We start from the raw sequence: 26,315 nt of genomic DNA on the forward strand, positions 1-26,315 counted from the left end.
ACTCAATCAAACCACCTCACACCACATACTGTCCTAAAACATTTCATTTCCAACACATCCACCATCCTCCACACAACCCTATCTATAGCCCACGCCTCGCAACCATATAACATTGTTGGAACTACAATTCCCTCAAACATACCCATTTTTGCTCTCCGAGTTAACGTTCTCACCTTCCACACATTCTTCAATGCTTCCAGAGCCTTCGCCCCCTCCCTCACCCTATGACTCACTTCCACTTCCATGGTTCCATCCACTGCTAAATTCACACCCAGATATCTAAAACACTCGACTTCCTCCAGTTTTTCTCCCAATTAACTTGCCCCTCAACCCTACCGTACCTAACAGCCTTGCTCTTACTCACATTTACTCTCACCGTTCTTCTTTCACACGCTTTACCAAACTCAGTCACCAACTTCTGCAGTTTCTCACCCGAATCAGCCACCAGCGCTGTCTCATCAGTGAACAACAAATGACTCACTTCCCAAGCCCTCCCATCCACATCAGACTGCATACTTGCCCCTCTCTCCAAAACTCTTGCATTCACCTCCCTAACCACCCCATCCATAAACAAATTAAACAACCATGGTGACATCACGCACCCCTGCCGCAAACCAACATTCACTGGGAACCAATCACTCTCCTCTCTTCCTACTCATACACATGCCTTATTTTTTTTTTTTTTTTTTTTTTTTTTTTTTTTTTTTATACTTTGTCGCTGTCTCCCGCGTTTGCGAGGTAGCGCAAGGAAACAGACGAAAGAAATGGCCCAACCCCCCCCATACACATGTACATACACACGTCCACACACGCAAATATACATACCTACACAGCCTTCCATGGTTTACCCCAGACGCTTCACATGCCTTGATTCAATCCACTGACAGCACGTCAACCCCTGTATACCACATCGCTCCAATTCACTCTATTCCTTGCCCTCCTTTCACCCTCCTGCATGTTCAGGCCCCGATCACACAAAATCCTTTTCACTCCATCTTTCCACCTCCAATTTGGTCTCCCTCTTCTCCTCGTTCCCTCCACCTCCGACACATATATCCTCTTGGTCAATCTTTCCTCACTCATTCTCTCCATGTGCCCAAACCATTTCAAAACACCCTCTTCTGCTCTCTCAACCACGCTCTTTTTATTTCCACACATCTCTCTTACCCTTACGTTGCTTACTCGATCAAACCACCTCACACCACACATTGTCCTCAAACATCTCATTTCCAGCACATCCATCCTCCTGCGCACAACTCTATCCATAGCCCACGCCTCGCAACCATACAACATTGTTGGAACTACTATTCCTTCAAACATACCCATTTTTGCTTTCCGGGATAATGTTCTCGACTTCCACACATTTTTCAAGGCTCCCAAAATTTTCGCCCCCTCCCCCACCCTATGATCCACTTCCGCTTCCATGGTTCCATCCGCTGACAGATCCACTCCCAGATATCTAAAACACTTCACTTCCTCCAGCCTCTCACCATTCAAACTCACCTCCCAATTGACTTGACCCTCAACCCTACTGTACCTAATAACCTTGCTCTTATTGACATTTACTCTTAACTTTCTTCTTCCACACACTTTACCAAACTCCGTCACCAGCTTCTGCAGTTTCTCACATGAATCCGCCACCAGCGCTGTATCATCAGCGAACAACAACTGACTCACTTCCCAAGCTCTCTCATCCCCAACAGACTTCATACTTGCCCCTCTTTCCAAAACTCTTGCATTTACCTCCCTAACAACCCCATCCATAAACAAATTAATTATAACCTAGGTAAAAACGTTTCACAGCTTCTAGAAGCTTACCTCCCACATCATATACTCTTAAGACCTTCCAAAAACCATCTCAATCAACCTTGTCATATGCCTTTTCCAGATACATGTTTTTCGAAGTATTTCTCACATACATTCTTCAAAGCAAACACCTAATCCACACATCCCCTACTATCCAGGAATACTTCCTAGCAAAGCAAGATTTAAAACTGCCTACCTTATCAAATGAAACAAAGCTACATAAATCAAGGTAATCAATATCAACGAAGCCCAAAATGTTTTGTAAATGTTGAAGGAGATATCAGCCAAACATACATAATATTTTATTTTAATAAACAAAACAACTGCAGAGAATGCATAAATGCAGAGAATACAGATAAGACAAAAAATGTTAAAATAAGTCAATAATTTTGTTTGAGAAAATAAAAATAATTTCATACAAATAAAATCCTAAAAGAAACATACATACCTGCACCACTACCTTCAGCAGATACAGAGTCAATAGTAATTCCATGAGGGCCGACTTCCATGAGGACTAGGTCACCTCCATCCATAGGAAATCCTTGCATAGATCCTAAGTTCAGAAGTGAAGCCAAATTAGGAGCCTGAGCAGGTGTGGACTGACTCGTATTACTTGTAGAGGATGTAGTTGAGCTCGATGAGCTAGTAGAAATAGAGGAGGGAGTTGACGAGGATGTAGAGGAGGCAAGCAAGTTAATACTAGGTCCTGCTGGCCCTGAGATAGTAAAAATTCTTGCAGATGAAGTTGACGAAGCTGATGATGAGGTAGAAGCAGGAACTGTACTAGCTGAAGAAGTGGTACTAGGTGTTGAATTAGTAGTGGATGAAGATAGGGTAGTGTTTGGACGGCTACCACTCCTTACACTCATGGTTCCTCGTGTTGGGTCTGAGCTGGCAGTTACATTGATCTGAGCCTGAAAGAAAACTTGTCACACTAATAAACAGCAATGAAGTTGTATGAACTAAAAGGGGATAAAATTTTTTGAAGTAACAGGTATGTCATAATCCACTTATTGAATCAAAGGATACATATGATATATATGCAATCATTAGGAGTTTGTTAATGGGAGGATGTTTGTTTCACTGTGAAGGTGTTCTGTGCTTATGATTGCTATGCAGCCAGTGATTGTCCTGAGTGCACTATTTTGTGTGGTTTTGCATCTGTATAATATCTGCATTTGAGAGGGGAAATGACTAGGTAAAAGAGGCATGAAATGGAGTGGATGAAGTGCTTGTTAACGATGAGCGATTCTTTTTCTTGTGTAAATTGGGTGCCAGCATTGATCTGAGGACGTTAAATCAATGTGTTGAAGTTATCATTGTGAGGAAGTGAATGTCTTGTGTGTGTTAAATGTAATGCATACATGTTAACATGGAAATCATGAGATATAAAGGAATTTCAATTTCTAACATACCTGTACAAGTGCAGGTTGCTGAATTATAATTGGCCGAGCACGTAACTGTCGTGGGGGCGAACGCCGAAGATCCACCATTATATCACTGATAGCATGCATAGCATGGGACATAAAATGAAGCACTTCTGACACTCTCCACAGAAGCCATTGCTCTTGTTGCAGTGATGCCATATCCTAAAGCATGCAAGTAAAATAATATCAATTTCTTTTCTGGGGCAATATCTGAAAAGAGCGAATATGTACAAATGAAGGAATATCAACGGAGGAAACTTCCAAGATACAAATTAAATGAGGAACTGACTTCTTTGATGAAATGGATAGAATCCTAAACAAATAAAGACAGCAGTTAATAAGTCACATTTTAAAAACCACTCTCAATTAATTTGTAGACAGAATTTTCTGGCAAAATAAAAGAAAAGACATTTTGAACATTACCATCAAAATAATAAAAACAGCAATCTGTCCATAATCTTCAAAGGCTTTCACATAAATATACGGACCTTTATGCGTATCTTATTTGGAAACCACGTTGATCTGCCATAAGATTATGTCTTTTCACAACCCCAGCCATACGCAAAAAAAAATTCCTCTCTGAAATATATCTGACCTTAAAGACTTCAGTCACCGCAGCTATCCATGTATTTTCCAGTGCAATACCTTTAAAAAAATGGACAGTCATGGAAGGTACAAGAGACATATTTTATGGTACCCATACAGCAGATCAGAGACAGAGTCCAACTAAAAGAATTCAAAGATATGAGCTGTCTTGATTGAACTGATAATGAGGCAGCAATTTTCCTAATTAAAGCTACATACAACTGATAACTGCTTCTACATAATCTTTTTTAAAGGGCTTACTAAATTTGTAGCAAACCTCTGAAGCAAAATCTTTACATCCCTTTAAATCTAGGGCAAAAAATTATATGCTAATCACAAAAACCATTATAAGATACAAAAATAGCTACATGAGAGTAAACACTGTCCTAGACCATCCACAAACCTTTATCCTACCCACAAAAAATGTATGCTATAATGTCTGGTGCCTGTAAATGTTGTTGGTAAAAAAAAAAAAGTTATGATTAAAATCAAAGTGGAGACAAGCTAGCTATTAAATAGTAAATGACTTTCTAAAAACAATCAGCTGCTAAAACTTCAATCAAAAGTTAGGTTGCCTGAGACTTTCCAATCAAAGATTGAGCTGCTCTTTAAAAACACACTAACCTACTTTTAGATTCAGCATGAGAGAGAGAGAGAGAGAGAGAGAGAGAGAGAGAGAGAGAGAGAGAGAGAGAGAGATACTATAACTGGTAAACTCCAGGATAGCTCCTTAGCCTTTAGTACCTCACTCTAAACTAGGCAATGACAGACTTTAGCAGTGTTTTCAGAGGCTCCTAACTAATGTTCCTAATGACTACTTCCATCTAATGTGTATACATAATGTTCCTACCTAAAATTCCAATCCAGTACTTCTACCCAATACTCTTGCCTAATGTTCCTACCCAATATTTCTACCTAATGCTCATGCCTCAAGTTCCTACCTCCTACTTTAAACTATTGCTCCTTCAATTTTGCCAAAAGGCAAGGAAAGCACACAGCACTCGCTGCAGGAAAATCTCGAGTTATGGTTAAGTTGTGAGAGTTAAGTGATATTAGGGATTTTGTGTAACAAGAAAAGACTGTTTGTTTGTGGACAGAATGCCAGCAATCCATGTGTGGGTGAGGCAGAAAAGACAGCTACCAGGGTCAGAGGAGTGCAACTTGACAACCACCAAAGTGCTGGCTCACTATGCAGCTGTCACTAACCCTCCTGATATCCAGGCTAGTACCAGTAATATATCCTCTTGGTCAAAGCCTGCCTACCAACAACTACCTACCAACAGGCACAAAAAATGCAATCATAAAACATCATCTATGTATGGATATATCTACCTGTCGTGAGTACTAATTTCCCCTTTCAAAAGTATGAAGTATTCAGAATCTTTTCAAGTCAGTTCGTTTTCCAAACATCTCCAACACTTCCATGCACTGAAGATCTAACTCTAAGACTCAAAAGTTTGCAAAAGATTTTCATGTGATAACAAGCGGGGGGCTGGAAATCCTCCCCTCTCGTTTTTTTTTTTTTTCCAAAAGAAGGAACAGAGAAGGGGGCCAGGTGAGGATATTCCCTCAAAGGCCCAGTCCTCTGTTCTTAGCGCTACCTCGCTAATGCGGGAAATGGCGAATAGTATGAAAAAAAAAAAAAAAAAAAAAAAAACAAATTATCACCAGTAGTCTGCACTAAAAATATAAAAGAATGTTCAGCTCTTTAGTAAATAAACACAAGAAGAAAGTTAAAATCAGGCATGTTATGTGATCCATTTGACCTATTTTTTCCTAATGAAACAAAACAAATGCACATACCCCATCACTATAGACTGGGTCATTAGCCATAGCTTGGTGGTAGCGAGCCAAATAAGGCTCTAGACGACGCTGTATTTGGTTATATTGGTCCAAAACTTCCACCATTACAGCACAACGAGGATGTTCCAGTCGTACAACGCCCAGACCTCCATCAGCATTACCTGCTCCATCTGCTCAAACATTCAAGAAAATAATCAATGCTGCAAACATTCAAGAAAATATATAAAGTTTTTAAGCAGCAACTTATTACACCAAAACCTAATTACATAACAATGCTGTTTCCTACTGAGGCAGCAACCACTTTGGACTCTGACAAGAATTAGTTTAAAAGGAACTCATCAACACAATGATCGGCTTTACTGATACTGCTACATACAACAACCTCCCTACATTAAAAAAAAGGTTATTATGTCTAGCTTTGCAAAGAAACTGGCTAGTTGGAGTGTTAGTTTGAATGCAGGAAACCTGGAAGAAGTGGTATGTTTCAAATACCTGGTATAGGACATGGCAGTGAATGGAACTATGGAAGCTGAAGTAAACCATTCAACTAGGTGGGTGAGAGGAAGAAGGTCCCGGACACACTAAGGAGTGTGTGAAAAAGAAGCCTTTGTCAATGAGAGTAAAGATGGGAAAATCTGAAAGTATAGTAGTTCCAACAGTGTTTTATGGATAAAAGCATGGGCTCCAAAGATAAAGTGTAGAAGAAAGCACAAGAGTTTTAGATTTTAAATGTTTGACGATAATATGATGAAAGAGATGGGTTGATCTGGTAACAAATGACAGGGTAAGAGAGGGATGTGGTAATTAGAAGAGTGGTTGAGAGTGCTGATGAATGAGTGCTCAAATGGTTGGGACATATGGAAACGATGAGTGAGAAGAGATTTATAAAAAGGGTAAATTTGTCAGATGTAATGGGGATAAGGAGAAGGGGAAGACCAAACTGAAGATGGAAGGATGGAGTGAAAAAGGTCTAGAGTGCTTAGGGATTGAGCGGAATGTAAGGCACAAACTGGGTAGAGAGAAATGGAGTGATGTGGTATACACAATATGACATGCTGTCAATGAACTGAACCAAGACATATGAAGCATTCATACAAAATTGTGGCAAGGTCTATAAGGCCTGGATGTGGCCAGTAGGCTTTCGTTTCAGTGCACTGCATATCACAGGTAGAGAGGTCATGTTTTTCTTCCAAATGATACCTCACTAACACAGGAAATGATGGACATGAGTGTAAAAAATATGTATACATGTAATGATAAAGGCATTTCTGATGAGAGAAGAGTTGTAGCACTGTGAGAAAGTTTTAAGACACTCCAGATGTATATGGATGAATAGGAAAGTGAATTACATGAAGTGGGTGACTGTTAGTGCACATACAATCAGTATCAAGTGGAGTGAGGAGGAGAGATGAGTGTTTTGGGAGAGGCTGAGTGAAAGCATCAGCAATTTTGATGTAAGGCCCTGAGTATTAGTGATGGATGATTTTAATGCATGAGCAGGTGATGTGACAGTTTGAAGTATAACTGGGAAGCATGGAGTATCCAGTGTAAATGAAATGGTGAGCAACTTGCTGAGTCATGTGCTAAAAAAAAATGACAGGTGACTAGACAGACCTGGTTAATAAAAAAGTGCACATATAAGTACATGCGAGTCAGTGAGGTTGGGGGTTATTGGGCATTTCTGAATTAACCACTACTTGAAAAGCATACAAATAAGTGAGTGTTGGAAGTGAATGTGCTGAAAGAGGCTGCTATTGGGATATGCAATTACTTCTTGGTGGAGGTGTGTGAGATTTGTGGTGGCTTTAAGAGGAGGAGGAACTGGAAGTGAAAAAGAGTGAGTACGGACGAGATGTTTGTGTGCTTGGATATAAAGAGAGAGTGGGTGAATGGTAGCACAAGATGAGGGTGAACAAAACTAGGGAAGTGGGTGAGCAATGAAAGGTAGTTAGCAAAACACCACAAAGATGTACAGGTGAAGTGTGTAGTATGTGGAAGCTGGAATGTGGGCATTTGGGAAAGAGTAAAGAGTGGTGGTATGGGGTTAAATGAAAGAAAGAGAGGTATATTGACAATACCTGCAAAGAAGGAACACAAGTATTGGGAAGACATACACAAGAGAGCTGCAGGGGGTCAAGAGGAAGGTGCAAGGGCTGAAAAAGGGGGCATATGAGCATTACACATGACAACTGGAGAGTGAGTGTAAACAAATGTGGCCTCTTTGTCTGTATTCCTGGCGCTGCCTCACTGGAGCAGGGGATACCGATGCCGTTTTCCTGTGGGGTGGGATAGTGACAAGCATGGATGAAGACAAGCAAGTATGAATATGTACATGTGTAGCACGTATGAATATGTACATGTGTATGTATGTAATATCTGCGTATGTGAGTATATACGTATGTATATGTTGATATGTATATTTGCATACGTGGGCATAAGAGGTTTGCAATGGATAAAATGCATTGGTGCACTGTGGTATATAAAGTGCAATGTGCTGTCAATGAGCTTAACCAAAGCACAGGAATTGGCCAAAGGAAACCACAGAATAGTCTTCAGGGTTAAACTCAGGATGAGGTGTCAGTACACTATAAATCACAACTACATAGTGAGTTTTGTGGGAGTGAGGCCACTGTTTCTTCCTGATGCTCCCTCACCGAGTGGAGAAATGGTGAAAAGTATGAACAAATATATAAACATAATTTGCATTTAATATCCCTGCCCTCCCTCCTACTCTCTCACCCATTTCACCATTACCACATGCCATGTTTGTTACTTTTCCACAACTGGTTTCTAAATGAAACAAAAAAAAGAAACTTTACACAGCAATGTTTACCTGATCCACTAGATGTAGTAGTTGTACCACTTGGACTAGCTCTCTCCCGACTATCAGAGCCACTTCTGCTGTTCTCTGCTTCAGCTGTGTTCATGCCACTGGAAGTTACAGTGCTACTTCCTGTGTTAACAGCTGTAGAAGTGGAAGGTGCAGCAGCTGCAGCAGCTGTGCTGTTACTACCTTGTCTACTACCTTCTGTACCTGATGGTCGGGGATCTGAAAAATTAAGCAAAACAGTAAAGTATTATGACTACTAATAATGTGTTTGGAAATTCATGCAGAGAAACTACAAATGAAAAATGATCATCGCTCAATGGAAAGTAAACTGAAAATAGTAATTCATAAGTAATGATTCCAAATGTATAATGCTTCTCAACATGTTGTTTAAATATTTTGTAATTTACTTTCCTTTTTTATGAAATAATTACTGAAACCAATGAATCTTTACATATAAATTACATTACTAAATCCTTATTTGAAGTCACCGATAATAACTTCCTCAAGGTACAAGCTGTGATGAAATCACTGCAGAAACCAATGCATCCTTAAAGATGAATTCACCAATCATCAATGAGTTCAAGTATCACATTATGTCAACTTGCACACTGCCCAGTGAGCATCTGGTATTGCTACATGCATAAAACTACCTCAAAAGTTAACAACAAATAATCTCCTCTTGTCATTCAACAATTTTCCATAACAGACAACTAGTAATAATATAATGATGTGTTATCTGGCCTTAAATATTAAAAACATACTTCAATATTATTACAACTCATGCACTAGGCACTTCACAGAGAAATAGTTTAATAATCTTCAATGGAGGAAAACGTGAAGAAACATCTGTTTTTCAGGGACTATGAAGAAGCATTTGCTGTGTAACTCTGAGGTAGCATGTTGGCCTTACTTGTAATTCTGACAGTTAGTGTGCGCACACTACCCTGGGGGAAACCACGAAGAGGGCCAATACTACCCCCACCACTGCTGCTGCTTGTGGCTGAAGTTGTGGTTGATGAGTTAGAGGCAGAATCTGTGCTGGAAACAGTGGGGGTACTTGAAGTCGTGCTGACAGGAGGAGGTCTGGTGGTAGCTGCAGAAGCAGCATTAGAGCCAGAGCTAGGTCCTCCTCGAGCTAGTGATGACAGGGCTGATGCTACTGCTGCTGATGCTGCCTGGGCTAAACCACCAGCAAGACTGCCATTAATAGCCCCCATCATTGGGGCTGGTGGAGGAGCTGGGATCAATGTAGCTGGATCCATGCTGGAAAAAAAATTCAAGAATGAATTTTCCTTCACTGTACCAATCAGATCAAAGTTGCCATTTTTTCCTTCTAAAACAAGGCTGGAATGGTGAAAACAGAGGTTAAAAACATAAAATTGTTCTGTAGTTCAATACCTCTAGCTTAAAAATTGAACTGCTCCAGTCATAATTAAACCAGGTTTTGAACATTCTAGAAATTTGCAACCTACCCAGTGACTCCTGTTTGCAGATGTTATCATCATTTTTATTACACTTGATCACCATCTCCTGCATCAGTGAGGTAGCACCAGGAAACATACAAAAAAAGGCCCATCCAATCATTATCATTATTATACTTAACCGCTGTTTCCTGCGTCAGTGAGGTAGCAAAAGGAAACAGACAAAGAATGGCCCAGCCACCCACATCCACATGTATATACATACAAATCCACACATGCACATATACATACCTATACATTTCAATGTATACATATATATACATACACAGACACATACATGTATATACATGCACATAATTCATACTGGCCGCCTTTATTCATTCCCACAGCCACCCCGCCACACATGAAATGACAACCCCCTTTCCCTGCACGCGCGAGGTAGTGCTAGGAAAAGACAACAAAGGCCCCATTCGTTCACACTCAGTCTCTAACTGTCATGTACAATGAACCAAAACCACAGCATCCTTTCCACATCCAGGCCCCACAAAACTTTCCATGGTTTACCCAAGATTCTTCACATGCCCTGGTTCAATCCACTGACAGCACATCAACCCCGGTATACCACATTGTTCCAGTTCACTCTATTCCTTGCATGCCTTTCACCCTCCTGCATGTTCAAAATCTTTTTCACTCCATCCTTCCACCTCCAATTTGGTCTCCCACTTCTCATTCCCTCCACCTCCGACACATATATCCTCTTTGTCAATCTATCCTCACTCATTCTCTCCATGTGACCAGACCATTTCAAAACACCCTCTTCTGCTCTCTCAACCACGCTCTTCTTATTACCACATCTCTCACTTACCCTTTCATTACTTAATCTAACCACCTCACACTACATATTGTCCTCAAACATCTCATTTCCAGCACATCCACCCTCCTCCACACAACCCTATCTACAGCCCATGCCTCACAACCATACAACACTGTTGGAACCACTATTCCTTCAAACATACCCATTTTTGCTTTCCAAGATAATGTTCTCACCTTCCACACATTTTTCAACGCTCCCAGAAATTTCACCCCTTCCCCCACCCTGCGACTCACTTCTGCTTCCATGGTTCCATCCGCAGGCAAATCCACTCCCAGATATCTAAAACACTTCACTTCCTCCAGTTTTTCTCCATTCAAACTTACCTCCCAATTGACTTGTCTCTTAACCCTACTATACCTAATAACCTTGCTCTTATTCACATTTACTCTCAGCTTTCTTCTTTCACACACTTTACCAACCTCAGTCATCAGCTTCTGCAGTTTCTCACCTGAATCAGCCACTGGCGCTGTATCATCAGCGAACAACTGACTCATTTCCCAAACACTCTCATCCACAACATACTGCATACTTGCCCCTCTCTCCAAAACTCTTGCATCCACCTCACTAACATCCCCATCCACAAACAAATTAAACAACCATGGAGACATCACGCACCCCTGCCACAAACTGACATTCACCGAGAATCAATCACTTTCCTCTCTTCCTACTCGTACATATGCCTTACATCCTTGATAAAAACTTTTCACTGCTTCTAACAACTTGCCTCCCACACCATATACTCTTAATACCTTCCACAAAGCATCTCTATCAACTCTATCATATGCCTTCTCCAGATCCATAAATGCTATATAAAAATCCATTTGTTTTTCTAAGTATTTCTCACACACATTCTTCAAAACAAACACCTGATCCACACATCCTCTATCACTTCTGAAACCACACTGCTCTTCCCCAATCTGATGCTCTGTACATGCCTTCACCCTTTCAATCAATACCCTCCCATGGGTGATTATTGGTGCATATGCACCTGGGCATGAGAAGAAAGATCATGAGAGGCAAGTGTTTTGGGAGCAGCTGAATGAGTGTGTTAGCGGTTTTGATGCACGAGACCGGGTTATAGTGATGGGTGATTTGAATGCAAAGGTGAGTAATGTGGCAGTTGAGGGAATAATTGGTATGCATGGGGTGTTCAGTGTTGTAAATGGAAATGGTGAAGAGCTTGTAGATTTATGTGCTGAAAAAGGACTGATGATTGGGAATACCTGGTTTAAAAAGCGAGATATACATAAGTATACTTATGTAAGCAGGAGAGATGGCCAGAGAGCGTTATTGGATTACGTGTTAATTGACAGGCGTGCGAGAGACTTTTGGATGTTAATGTGCTGAGAGGTGCAACTGGAGGGATGTCTGATCATTATCTTGTGGAGGCTAAGGTGAAGATTAGTATGGGTTTTCAGAAAAGAGGAGTGAATGTTGGGGTGAAGAAGGTGGTGAGAGTAAGTGAGCTTGGGAAGGAGACCTGTGTGGGGAAGTACCAGGAGAGACTGTGTACAGAATGGAAAAAGGTGAGAACAATGGAAGTAAGGGGAGTGGGGGAGGAATGGGATGTATTTAGGGAATCAGTGATGGATTGCGCAAAAGATGCTTGTGGCATGAGAAGAGTGGGAGGTGGGCTGTTTAGAAAGGGTAGTGAGTGGTGGGATGAAGAAGTAAGAGTATTAGTGAAAGAGAAGAGAGAGGCATTTGGACGATTTTTGCAGGGAAAAAATGCAATTGAGTGGGAGAAGTATAAAAGAAAGAGACAGGAGGTCAAGAGAAAGGTGCAAGAGGTGAAAAAAAGGGCAAATGAGAGTTGGGGTGAGAGACTATCAGTAAATTTTAGGGAGAATAAAAAGATGTTCTGGAAGGAGGTAAATAGGGTGCGTAAGACAAGGGAGCAAATGGGAACTTCAGTGAAGGGCGTAAATGGGGAGGTGATAACAAGTAGTGGTGATGTGAGAAGGAGATGGAATGAGTATTTTGAAGGTTTGTTGAATGTGTCTGATGACAGAGTGGCAGATATAGGGTGTTTTGGTCGAGGTGGTGTGCAAAGTGAGAGGGTTAGGGAAAATGATTTGGTAAACAGAGAAGAGGTAGTAAAAGCTTTGCGGAAGATGAAAGCCGGCAAGGCAGCAGGTTTGGATGGTATTGCAGTGGAATTTATTAAAAAAGGGGGTGACTGTATTGTTGACTGGTTGGTAAGGTTATTTAATGTATGTATGACTCATGGTGAGGTGCCTGAGGATTGGCGGAATGCGTGCATAGTGCCATTGTACAAAGGCAAAGGGGATAAGAGTGAGTGCTCAAATTACAGAGGTATAAGTTTGTTGAGTATTCCTGGTAAACTATATGGGAGGGTATTGATTGAGAGGGTGAAGGCATGTACAGAGCATCAGATTGGGGAAGAGCAGTGCGGTTTCAGAAGTGGTAGAGGATGTGTGGATCAGGTGTTTGCTTTGAAGAATGTATGTGAGAAATACTTAGAAAAGCAAATGGATTTGTATGTAGCATTTATGGATCTGGAGAAGGCATATGATAGAGTTGATAGAGATGCTCTGTGGAAGGTATTAAGAATATATGGTGTGGGAGGCAAGTTGTTAGAAGCAGTGAAAAGTTTTTATCGAGGATGTAAGGCATGTGTACGTGTAGGAAGAGAGGAAAGTGATTGGTTCTCAGTGAATGTAGGTTTGCGGCAGGGGTGTGTGATGTCTCCATGGTTGTTTAATTTGTTTATGGATGGGGTTGTTAGGGAGGTAAATGCAAGAGTCCTGGAAAGAGGGGCAAGTATGAAGTCTGTTGGGGATGAGAGAGCTTGGGAAGTGAGTCAGTTGTTGTTCGCTGATGATACAGCGCTGGTGGCTGATTCATGTGAGAAACTGCAGAAGCTGGTGACTGAGTTTGGTAAAGTGTGTGGAAGAAGAAAGTTAAGAGTGAATGTGAATAAGAGCAAGGTTATTAGGTACAGTAGGGTTGAGGGTCAAGTCAATTGGGAGGTGAGTTTGAATGGAGAAAAACTGGAGGAAGTGAAGTGTTTTAGATATCTGGGAGTGGAGCTGTCAGCGGATGGAACCATGGAAGCGGAAGTGGATCATAGGGTGGGGGAGGGGGCGAAAATTTTGGGAGCCTTGAAAAATGTGTGGAAGTCGAGAACATTATCTCGGAAAGCAAAAATGGGTATGTTTGAAGGAATAGTGGTTCCAACAATGTTGTATGGTTGCGAGGCGTGGGCTATGGATAGAGTTGTGCGCAGGAGGATGGATGTGCTGGAAATGAGATGTTTGAGGACAATGTGTGGTGTGAGGTGGTTTGATCGAGTAAGTAACGTAAGGGTAAGAGAGATGTGTGGAAATAAAAAGAGCGTGGTTGAGAGAGCAGAAGAGGGTGTTTTGAAATGGTTTGGGCACATGGAGAGAATGAGTGAGGAAAGATTGACCAAGAGGATATATGTGTCGGAGGTGGAGGGAACGAGGAGAAGAGGGAGACCAAATTGGAGGTGGAAAGATGGAGTGAAAAAGATTTTGTGTGATCGGGGCCTGAACATGCAGGAGGGTGAAAGGAGGGCAAGGAATAGAGTGAATTGGAGCGATGTGGTATACAGGGGTTGACGTGCTGTCAGTGGATTGAATCAAGGCATGTGAAGCGTCTGGGGTAAACCATGGAAAGCTGTGTAGGTATGTATATTTGCGTGTGTGGACGTGTGTATGTACGTGTGTATGGGGGTTGGGCCATTTCTTTCGTCTGTTTCCTCGCGCTACCTCGCAAACGCGGGAGACAGCGACAAAGTATAAAAAAAAAAAAAAAAAAAAAAAAAATAATTTCCCAGGAATACTCAACAAACTTATACCTCTGTAATTTGAACACTCACCTTTATCTCCTTTGCCTTTGTTCAATGGCACTATGCATGTATTCTGCCAATCCTCAGGCACTTCACCATGAGCCATACATACATTAAATATCCTTACCAACCAGTCAACAACACAGTTACCCCCTTCAATAAGAAATTCCACTGCAATACCATCCAAACCCATTGCCCTGCCGGATTTCATCTTCCGTAAAGCTTTCACTACCTCTTCTCTGTTCACCAAATCATTTTCCCTAAGCCTCTCACTTTGCACACCACCTTGACCAAAACACCCTATATTTGCCACTCTATCATCTAATACATTCAACAAACCCTTCAAAATACTTACTATCTTCTCACATCGCCACAATTTGTTATTACCTCCCCATTAGCCCCCTTCACCGATGTTCCCATTTGTCCTTTTGTCTTACACACTTTATTTACCTCCTTCCAAAATATCTTTTTATTCTTCCTAAAATTCAATGATACTCTCACCCCAACTCTCATTTGCCCTCTTTTTCACCTCTTGCACCTTTCTCTTGACCTCTTTCTTCTTTCTTTAATATATCTCCCCATCATTTGCATTATTTCCCTGCAAAAGTTGTCCAATTGTTTCTCTCCTCTCTTTCACTAATAATCTTACTTCTTCATCCCTCCACTCACTAATCTGCCCATCTCCCATGCTTCTCATGCCACAAGCATCTTTTGAGCAAGCCATCACTGCTTCCCTTATACATCCCATTCCTTCCCCACTCCCCTTATGTCCTTTGCTCTAACCTTTTTCAATTCTGCACTCGGTCTCTCCTGGTACTTCCTCACACAAGTCTCCTTCCCAAGCTCACTTACTCTTACCAATTCAGAATTACTTAAAAGGAAAGTAGACTGATAAGCACCAACAAAGACCAAGAGACACTTAACATTAATACATATGTCAAAATATTAGCAGGTTGTTTACAATAAACCCACAAAAATCTACCAGTCACATGATGACTCCTGGCACTTAAGGGTTAAGAGCATAACAGGAGGACATTGGGGTACCAGGCATAAATGAAAATAAGGAATATATTCTCAAGCTGCATGCTGAAAAAGGATTGATAACTGGGATGTCTCGTTAAAAAAAAAGGTTCATAAATATGTGCACCTGGGTGAGTGCAGCAGGGAGTCAATTACATGCCACTAGCAAATAAAGAGGGGATGAGACTAAATGATTTGAGCACAAGTGTGAATTGGGGGAATCTGGAAAAAGTGGAGAGTCTTAGTTGTTCAAAAGTGGGTATGATATATGGAATCAAGGGGAAGGATGGTTAAGGCTCTGGGTGCATTGAGAAATGTGTGAAAAGAGAGGTGTCTGTCAAGGCGAAGAAGGGAATGTTTGGAGGCACTGTAGATCCAACAATGCTGTATGGACATGAGTCTTAGGCTATGAATGCAGAGGAATGGAAGAGGTGGATATGCCAAGGACAATATGTGGTGTGAGGCAGGCTGATCATAAAAGTAATGACTAAGAGAGCTCACCAGGGTGTACTGAAGTGGTCTAGATGTATGGATAGGATGAAAGGAGGCTATGTGTGTTAGAAGTGAAGGGAGAAGGGAGGAAGGGCAGGCCAAAATGGAGAGGGAAGGATGGAGTGATTACCAGGACATGAGCTTTCAAGTGGGTGAGGGGTATGTATGGAAAAGATTCTTTCTAATCACTGTGGAATTCAATGTGTGACATGCTGTCAATAGGCTGAACTTTGGAATATGAGACAGAATGGGTAATCTAAGGCAAAAGGAAATATATATATAAAAGAAGGAAAAACACAAAAGCAAAGTATATCTGAGGCTTTAGTAATACAAAAAAATCACCCACTAAAAGATTTTAAAAGTCATAAAACCATACCTGTTAAGAGCATCCATTTCTGAATACAATGCCTCCATTTCTTCCACAGGTGGTGTGGTACAGCTTGATGATGTTGCCAAACCCTCATCTGATGCAATATTACTTGGTCTGCTATTACTTACAGACTCTGTCTCCATTACTCCTTGCCCTTCCATCTGAAAGTTTTAACATTTGGAATTAACAAACTGAAAATCATAATTAGAAAATCACATTTAAAGTGAAGACAAATATATACTATCAGCATATCTCTGAACCCTCTGCAAATAATTTAACCCCTACACTACTCCAAATGGAAACTTACAAGAGCCAGCAAACTCTTCTTGACATATTCACACTATGAGTTTCATGCCTCTATTTCAAGGGTACCTGCCGAGCCTGGGTAGTAACTGAGGTGACAGTATGCAATGACTTCTCCCCACAGTCAGCTATCCTCTATCCATGCCTACATTTTCATGAGGTTTCTGGGAAGGATACCATATGAACTTTGAGTAGATTAAGAGGACCATGGAGAAGGTAACTCCTAAATTACTTGATGATGATATGTCTTCAGATTGCAAGGAAAAGACCACTGGCTACACATTTGAAACTCAGACCTTACTCACACACTTTTATATGTGTATACACTGAAAAAAAGTTAAGAGTAAATGTGAATAAGAGCAAGGTTATTAGGTACAGTAGGGTTGAGGGTCAAGTCAATTGGGAGGTAAGTTTGAATGGAGCAAAACTGGAGGAAGTAAAGTGTTTTAGATATCTGGGAGTGGATCTGCCAGCGGATGGAACCATGGAAGCGGAAGTGGATCATAGGGTGGGGGAGGGGGCAAAAATCCTGGGAGCCTTGAAGAATGTGTGGAAGTGGAGAACATTATCTCGGAAAGCAAAAATGGGTATGTTTGAAGGAATAGTGGTTCCAACAATGTTGTATGGTTGCGAGGCGTGGGCTATGGATAGAGTTGTGCGCAGGAGGATGGATGTGCTGGAAATGAGATGTTTGAGGACAATGTGTGGTGTGAGGTGGTTTGATCGAGTAAGTAACGTAAGGGTAAGAGAGATGTGTGGAAATAAAAAGAGCGTGGTTGAGAGAGCAGAAGAGGGTGTTTTGAAATGGTTTGGGCACATGGAGAGAATGAGTGAGGAAAGATTGACCAAGAGGATATATGTGTCGGAGGTGGAGGGAACGAGGAGAAGTGGGAGACCAAATTGAAGGTGGAAAGATGGAGTGAAAAAGATTTTGTGTGATCGGGGCCTGAACATGCAGGAGGGTGAAAGGAGGGCAAGGAATAGAGTGAATTGGATCGATGTGGTATACCAGGGTTGACGTGCTGTCAGTGGATTGAATCAGGGCATGTGAAGCGTCTGGGGTAAACCATGGAAAGCTGTGTAGGTATGTATATTTGCGTGTGTGGACGTATGTATATACATGTGTATGGGGGTGGGTTGGGCCATTTCTTTCGTCTGTTTCCTTGCGCTACCTCGCAAACGCGGGAGACAGCGGAAAAAAAAAAAAAAAATACACTGAAACATCTACACAACTCCTATACATTATTGGAGTGAATGCATAAGATGAAATATACTTCTGAAGCGATTTCTTTTCGTTGTTATATGAAAAAATGATCATAACAAATATCACTTTCCAAAAGTGGAAAAACAGATGACGCCAGGGAAGGATTTTTTCCTCTAAGGCTCAGTCATCTGTTCTGGATGGTGACCCACTCATGTGGGAACCTGTGAATGTGTATGAAAGATGAATATTTCTGAATCTATAACTTTAAAATATGTTTCTTATATAACCTGAAGAACAAGAATTTTCATGGTTGAAAGGAAAAATTTGGGTAACCCTCAATGGACTTGCTTCACAAATTTGTCATGTAGCCATTCAAAGGAATAAATTCATCATGGAAAAATTTCCCCATCTCTGTCAGGTGCTGATGAATTCTTAGCAACTCAGTAACTCCTGAGAGGAGTTGCACAATGACTGGTCAATGCTTGGTTTCTTTGTTCAGCCTATCCATTCAGCTGTAAATTGGCTTTACCTGTGGATTCTTTCAATTTTCTGTCTGACATAGATTAGATTTCAGGTGAACCATCCTTTCCTGAATATCATACATTTTCTTATTATACACAATTGCCGTTTCCCGCGACAGTGAGGTAGCACCAGAAAACAGGTGAAGAATGGTCCATATGCAATAAAAAATTAAAAGAAGATTATGTAGAGAGCTTTTCAAAGAATAACGCAAGATTATACTGATTACATGAGTACATGAACACTCATGACAATACAGTCATGTCTGACATACATGGTATGGACATAAGGAGAGAATGAGTGAGGAAAGACTGACAAAGAGGATGTATGTGCTAGAGGTGTAGGGAACAAGGAGAAGCGGGACACCTAATTGGAAGTGGAAAGATGGAGTGAAAAAGACTGAGCGATCAAGGCCTGAACATACAAGAGGGTGAGAGGCATGCAAGGAATAGAGTAAATTGGAATGATGTGATATACCAGGGTCAACATGCTGTCAAATGACTGAACCAGGACATGTGAAGTGTCTGGGATAAACCATTTAAAGGTCTGTGGGGAATGGATGTGGATAGGGAGCTGTGGTTTCGGTGCATTACAAATGACAGATGGAGACTGATTGTGAACAAATGTGGCCTTTTATCTGTTTTCCTAGCGCTACCTCACTAAAGCATGGGGTAGCAAAGGTGTTTCCTGTGGGACGGGGTAGTGCCAGTAATGGATGAAGGCAAGGAAGTATGAATACATACATGTGTATATATGTACATGTCTGTGTATGAATATGTTGATATGTATATGTATCATTACATGACATTATATGCATTATTACATGACAGCTAGAGACTGAGTGTGAACGAATGGGGCCTTTGTTGTCTTTTCCTAGCACTATCTTGCACACATGAGGGGGGAGGGGGTTGTTATTCCATGTGTGGCGGGGTGGCGATGGGAATAAATAAAGGCAGACAGTATGAATTATGTACATGTGTATATATGTATATGTCTGTGTGTGTATATATATGCGTACATTGAGATGTATAGGTATGTATATTTGCGTGTGTGGACGTGTATGTATATACATGTGTATGTGGGTGGGTTGGGCCTTTCTTTCGTCTGTTTCCTTGCGCTACCTCGCTAACGCGGGAGACAGCGACAAAACAAATTAAATACAAATAAATAAATAGTGTAAAGTGTTTTAGATATCTGGGAGTGGATCTGGCAGCGGATGGAACCATGGAAGCGGAAGTGAATCATAGGGTGGGGGAGGGGGCGAAAATCCTGGGAGCCTTGAAGAATGTGTGGAAGTCGAGAACATTATCTCGGAAAGCAAAAATGGGTACTTTTGAAGGAATGGTGGTTCCAACAATGATGTATGGTTGCGAGGCATGGGCTATGGATAGAGTTGTGCGCAGGAGGGTGGATGTGCTGGAAATGAGATGTTTGAGGACAATGTGTGGTGTGAGGTGGTTTGATCGAGTAAGTAATGTAAGGGTAAGAGAGATGTGTGGAAATAAAAAGAGCGTGGTTGAGAGAGCAGAAGAGGGTGTTTTGAAATGGTTTGGGCACATGGAGAGAATGAGTGAGGAAAGATTGACCAAGAGGATATATGTGTCGGAGGTGGAGGGAACGAGGAGAAGTGGGAGACCAAATTGGAGGTGGAAAGATGGAGTGAAAAAGATTTTGTGTGATCGGGGCCTGAACATGCAGGAGGGTGAAAGGAGGGCAAGGAATAGAGTAAATTGGATCGATGTGGTATACAGGGGTTGACGTGCTGTCAGTGGATTGAATCAAGGCATGTGAAGCGTCTGGGGTAAACCATGGAAGGCTGTGTAGGTATGTATATTTGCGTGTGTGGACGTATGTACATGTGTATGGGGGGGGGGTTGGGCCATTTCTTTCGTCTGTTTCCTTGCGCTACCTCGCAAACGCGGGAGACAGCGACAAAGTATGAAAAAAAAAAAAAAAAAAGCAAAATAAATAGTATATGTATGTATATGAGCATGTATGGCCTTTGTTGTCTTTTCTTAGCGCTACCTCACACGTGTGCGGGGGGAAGGGGTGTCATTTCATGTGTGGCGGGGTGACGACAGGAATGAATAAAGTCAGCAAGTATGACTTAGGTACATGTGTATATATGCATATGTCTGTGTATGTATAGATATGTATACATTGAAATGTATAGGTATGTATATGTGCGTGTGTGTTGGGCCATTCTTTCGTCTGTTTCCTTGCACTACCTCACTGATGCGGGAGACAGTGACAAAGTATAATAAATAAATACATGTGCATGTGTGGACATGTATTTATATACATGTGTATTTGGGTGGGTTGGGCCATTCTTTCGTCAGTTTCCTTGCACTACCTTGCTAACGCGGGAGACAGCGACAAAGTATAATAATAATTATAATAATATTATATATATAAGTGTATATGAGTGGATGGGCCATTCTTTTTTGTAAGTACCTCACTGATGTGGGAAACAGCGATCAAGTATAAATATATATTGCTCTGATCTGTTATTGAAAGCAATTTTCAGCTATTGCAAAAATAACGATCTTGATCAAAATCTGCTAGATATGGTGACCACATTTCATGCTTCATTATTCACTAGTTTACAGCTGTTAACCTAGTTTTTTTACAGTTGTGACATTGTGTATCTGTGTTTGCAGGAGCTTTATATATTCATCAAAAAAGACACATCTACCACACGGCTGGAAACATGGCTGCATGTGTCTATGGATTTACATCATATGCCCACTGGCTCTCAGGCAAGCCATACTTTCCTGAATATCATGTGCAACAGCAAAATAATTGAAGGTTATATACAAAACTTTTCAAGGTAATAATGTAAGGAAATACAGAATACATGAGCACTTTAACACTCATGATGATATAGTAATCTATCGGTGCATGGTTGAATTCTGCTGGCCTACATTGTGCTATATACATTTTGAAAATATTTGCAATAATTTGACCTAATCTGCTATCTACCGGCAAGTTTTAGCTCAAGAAAAATAATAACAATCTTGATCACAATCTGTTCGTTATGGTGACCACATTCTGTGCTTCACCTTTCAGGTCTTACCATTTCCCTATAACTGTTAACCTAGTTCCTCTACAGTTGTGACATATAGTGTATCTGTGTTTGAAGAAGCTTTATACACTCCTAAAAAAGGACACATGTAACAGAGGCCTCAGAACAAAGCTGCAAGCATCCATGGCTTCACGTCATGAATTCATCCATCTCCTCGCTATCACCACATGGGTCACAATATATGACGTTGAGTTTGTTTTTTAACTGTTTCATGGTTATTTGATTAAGTTTTTAAAGTGTAACATGGGTCAGGATGTGACTTTTAGACATGCTGGTACATGGGTCAGGATGTGACTTTTAGACATGCTGGTTCATGTGTCTGAGGGCAGAATAGAAATATGTTGGTACCTACCTTCACATGGCACAGGCAATATAAGCTGTTTTCATTTGGCCTACCATTGTTCATACTTGTTAAGGAATGTTTTATACAGGATATATGATTGGTTGGTAAGGATATTCAATGTATATATGAATCATGCATAGTGCCATTGTACAAAGGCAAAGGGGATAAAGGTGAGTGTTCAAATTACAGAGGTATAAGTTTGTTGGGCATTTCTGGGAAATTGTACAGGAGGGTATTGATTGAGAGGGTAAAGGAATGTACAGAGCATCATATTGGGGAAGATCAGTGTGGTTTCAGAAGTGGTAGAGGATGTGTGGATCAGGTGTTTCCTTTGAAGAATGTATATGAGAAATATTTAGAAAAACAGATGGATCTGTATGTAGCATTTATGGATCTGGAGAAGGAATATGATAGGGTGGATAGAGATGCTTTGTGGAAGGTTTTAAGAGTATATGGTGTGGGAGGCAAGTTGATGGAAGCAGGGAAAAGTTTTAACCAAGAATGTAAGACATGTGTACAAGTAGGAAGAGAGGAAAGTGATTGGTTCCCAGTGAATGTTGATTTGCGGCAGGGGTGTGTGATGTCTCCATGAATGTTTAATTTGCTTATGAATGGGGTGGTTAGGGAGGTGAAAGCAAGAGTCTGCTGTGGATGAGAGGGCTTGGGAAATGAGTCAGTTGTTGTTCGCTGATGATACAGCGCTGGTGGCTGATTCAGGTAGGAAACTTCAGAAGTTGGTGACTGAGTTTGGTAAAGTGTGTGAAAGAAGAAAGGTGAGTAGATGTGAATAAGAGCAAGGTTATTAAGTTCAGTAGGGTCTGTTGTTGATGAGAGGGCTTGGGAAGTGAGTCAGTTGTTTGCTGATGATACAGTGCTGGTGGCTGATTCAGGTGACAAACTGCAGAAGTTGGTGACTGAGTTTGGTAAAGTGTGTGAAAGTAGAAAGTTGAGCAAGGTTATTTATTAAGTTCAGTAGGGTTGAGGGACAAGTAAACTGGGAGGTAAGTTTGAATGAAGAAAAAATGGAAGAAGTGAAGTGTTTAAGATATTTGGGAGTGGACTTAGCAGCAGATAGAACCATGGAAGCAGAAGTGTGTCATAGGGTGGGAGAGGGGGCGAATGTTCTGGGAGCACTGAAGAATGTGTGGAAGGCAAGAACATTATCTCGGAGAGCAAAAATGGGTACGCTTGAGGGAACATTGGTTCCATGTTTGAGGGAACACTGGTTCCAACAGTGCTATATGGTTGTGAGGCATGGGCTATAGAAAGGGTTGTGCAGAGGAGGGTGGATGTGTTGGAAATGAAATGTTTGAGGACAACATGTGGTTTGATAGAGCAAGTAATGAAAGGGTAAGAGAGACGTGTGGTAATAAAAAGAGTGTGGTTGAGAAAGCGGAAGAGGGTGTGTTGAAATGGTTTGGACACATGGAGAGAATGAGTGAGGAAAGATTGACAAAGAGGATATACATGTCAGAGGTGGAGAGAAGTGGGAGACCAAATTGGAGGTGGAGGGATGGAGTGAAAAAAATTTTGAGCGATCGGGGCCTGAACATACAAGAGGGAGAAAGGTGTGCAAGGAATAGGGGGAAACTGGAATGATGTGGTATACCAGGGTAGACGTGCTGTCGATGGACTGAACCAGGTTATGAGAAATGTCTGGGGTAAACCATGGAAAGGTCTGTGGGGCTTGGATGTGGAAAGGGAGCTGTGGTTTCAGTGCATTACACATGACAACTAGAGACTGAGTGTGAATGAATGTGGCCTTTTTTTGTCTGTTCCTGACGCTGCTTTGCTGGAGGGGAGGGGGATGCTATTTCATGTGTGGCCGGGTGGCGAGAGGAATGGATGAAGGCAGCACGTGTGAATGTGTACACGTGTAAATATGTATATGTATGGATATGTTGAAATGTATAGGTACGTATATGTGCATGTGTGGGCGTTTATGTATATACATGTGTATGTGGGTGGGTTGGGCCATTCTTTCGTCTGTTGCCTTGCACTACCTCGCTAACGCGGGGACAGCGACTAGGTACAAAAAAAATAAATGAATAAACGTATATGTATGCATAAGTTGAAATGTACATATATGTATATATGCATGTGTGGGCATTTATGTATATACATGTTTATGTGGGTGGGATGAGCCATTCCTGTTTGTTTCACTGTGCTACCTCACTAATGCAGGAGACGGCGGTTAAGTACAATAAAAATAAAAAATATTATAAACTGTTTTCATTTGGCCTAATATTGTTCCACACTTGTTATGGAACGTTTTATATTTTCAAAGGTTATTTTGCCAAGTGAGACAGATTTCTTTCATTTTTTTTTTTTCAAACTATTCGCCATTTCCCGCGCTAGCGAGGTAGCGTTAAGAACAGAGGACTGGGCATTGAGGGAATATCTTCACCTGGCCCCCTTCTCTGTTCCTTCTTTTGGAAAATTAAAAAAAATTGAGAGGGAAGGATTTCCAGCCCCCCGCTCCCTCCCCTTTTAGTCGCCTTCTACGACACGCAGGGAATACGTGGGAAGTATTCTTTCTCCCCTATCCCCAGTGTAATTGCTGGAAGGAAGTCGAACACAAGGAAAAGAATGAGGAGTCATAAGGTGTAAAGCCTGCCAGGAAAGGTGGAAACCAGACTTCTTTGTGCTTGGGAAGTGAAGCCTGTAAAAAAATAATGGTTAAGAAAATGCAAGGAGTTGGGAGAGATAATTATGCACATAATTATGGCAACAACAAGGACATATCATAAACGAAAATCAAAGGTTGGATTGAAAAAAAAAAAAAAAATAGTACCCTAAAGTGGGGTATATTAATGGAGGAATATGCCATTGTTCAAGGCTGCCATGTAAAGGTGGAAACTAAGATTAAGAAAACTTAATAATGAAAACAGAATTTCTTATTGGAGGAATTCTTTATCTTAAAATTCAAAAAACAATAAAAGGATGGTGTAGTTTTAAAGCCATGACAGATAATATTTGCCAAATGCCTTTAATAGCGAATTGAAATGAAAGAACTCACCTGGTTAACACTAACAGCCTGTTCACTATCTGGTGAAGACTCTGCCGAGGGTGTCATTGCTTCACCCAGATGAAGCCTTCGATCCAGCTGGTCAAGAACTACAGCTGCACGGTCTAGCATAGTGCGGGCCTGATGTAAACGAACACCTGACGAACTAGGTCCCTGTGTTGGGGGAACTGGAGGGAAACCAAAAAGTGGAATTAATTACGTGAGCAAAAAATAGTCCACAATTCATTTTGTACCCAGCATTTTCAATCAAAACATTCTTAATAAAGTAGAATAAATTCAAAGGACCATCACATGCCATAATCTTTACTAATCTTTTCAACAGTATGCTTTTCCTTGAAAATGTCTCATCAAGTCTCAAGTAGGCCTAATTAGAATAAAAAACCCTATTACCTTCCAAAATTCCTTAAATACACATTGTTAAAATTTTGTCATGCTTCTAAAAACTTTCCTCCTAAATTGTTTTCCATCTACTTTAACCTATCAACAATGGATGAAACTGACTCAGCAGGCAGTCATAATAGCAGCACTAATCTGAGTGTGAAGTACCCCCTCCTCCACCACCTCCCTGGGAGGTCAATGTGTTAACTTTGGCATTACACCACGGGCATATAAATCTACATTATACCACAGAGATGATTCCATGAAACATCAACCATTATCTCCTCTTTCCTATACCTTAAACCACATTATCCTCATCACTAACATATCTGCAATATGTTCTATTTGACGACATCATCTTATGCTTATTCATTCATGCCTTGTTCTGAAAACCACCATGATATAAATTTTCCTTATATCTTCACATTACTTCCTTAAATCTAATCTGACATACAAACCTATTGGTTCATTATCTTCAGGGACAACAAATGATCCAAGGAGGACCTGAGCACCTTCTGGTGCCTGCTGACGGCGGTGATGATGATGGTGGTAATGATGGTGGTGGTGATGATGGTGACTGCCACCAGGAGATCCACTGCCCGATGAACTAGCACTCCCACCAGCACCTCGACTGTTAGCCTGGGGTGGTGCACGCATCACCAAGTGCACTACCTTTTCATGGACATCTGTACCAAAACAAAATCATTTATATTAGTAAATAAGATATCATTGGTCTTCTTTTACTACCAAATTAAGTAAATAAGATAATGCTTTGTCCTTAAACAAAATCAAAATATATGAGACATTCACAGGTGGAGCTCTTGCCTATTCTAAATACTTTACTTTTAAGCAAAAATTCACTGGAAGTTTCTTAGTAAGGAAATATATCTACATGAAATATATCTTCATACAATTAAAACAACTGATAATCAAATCATCATACTCTAGCTTTAACCCCTTAAGACACCAATTTACATTTATATACCACTTGA

At 41.0% G+C, this 26,315-nt stretch overlaps 1 protein-coding gene across 12 annotated transcripts in view; it reads right to left on the reverse strand.

The window, feature by feature from the left end:
- LOC139755383 (uncharacterized) overlaps positions 1-26,315 on the reverse strand; it is a 102,489-nt gene that overhangs the window by 64,125 nt on the left and 12,049 nt on the right. For 9 of the 12 annotated variants that reach the window (XM_071673622.1, XM_071673615.1, XM_071673621.1 and 6 more), the window contains exons 4-11: positions 25,782-26,009; positions 24,937-25,112; positions 16,470-16,624; positions 9,362-9,714; positions 8,455-8,670; positions 5,622-5,791; positions 3,222-3,395; positions 2,255-2,720 (exon numbers count right to left, since the gene is read on the reverse strand). In XM_071673622.1, the coding sequence (XP_071529723.1) occupies positions 2,255-2,720; positions 3,222-3,395; positions 5,622-5,791; positions 8,455-8,670; positions 9,362-9,714; positions 16,470-16,624; positions 24,937-25,112; positions 25,782-26,009 (1,938 nt within the window). The remainder of the gene's footprint in view (positions 1-2,254; positions 2,721-3,221; positions 3,396-5,621; positions 5,792-8,454; positions 8,671-9,361; positions 9,715-16,469; positions 16,625-24,936; positions 25,113-25,781; positions 26,010-26,315) is intronic. The other 3 variants (XM_071673619.1, XM_071673624.1, XM_071673625.1) reach the window with 2 other exon arrangements.

The sequence above is a fragment of the Panulirus ornatus genome, chromosome 19 (genome assembly GCF_036320965.1).
Source record: "Panulirus ornatus isolate Po-2019 chromosome 19, ASM3632096v1, whole genome shotgun sequence".
Taxonomy (NCBI): domain Eukaryota; kingdom Metazoa; phylum Arthropoda; class Malacostraca; order Decapoda; family Palinuridae; genus Panulirus; species Panulirus ornatus.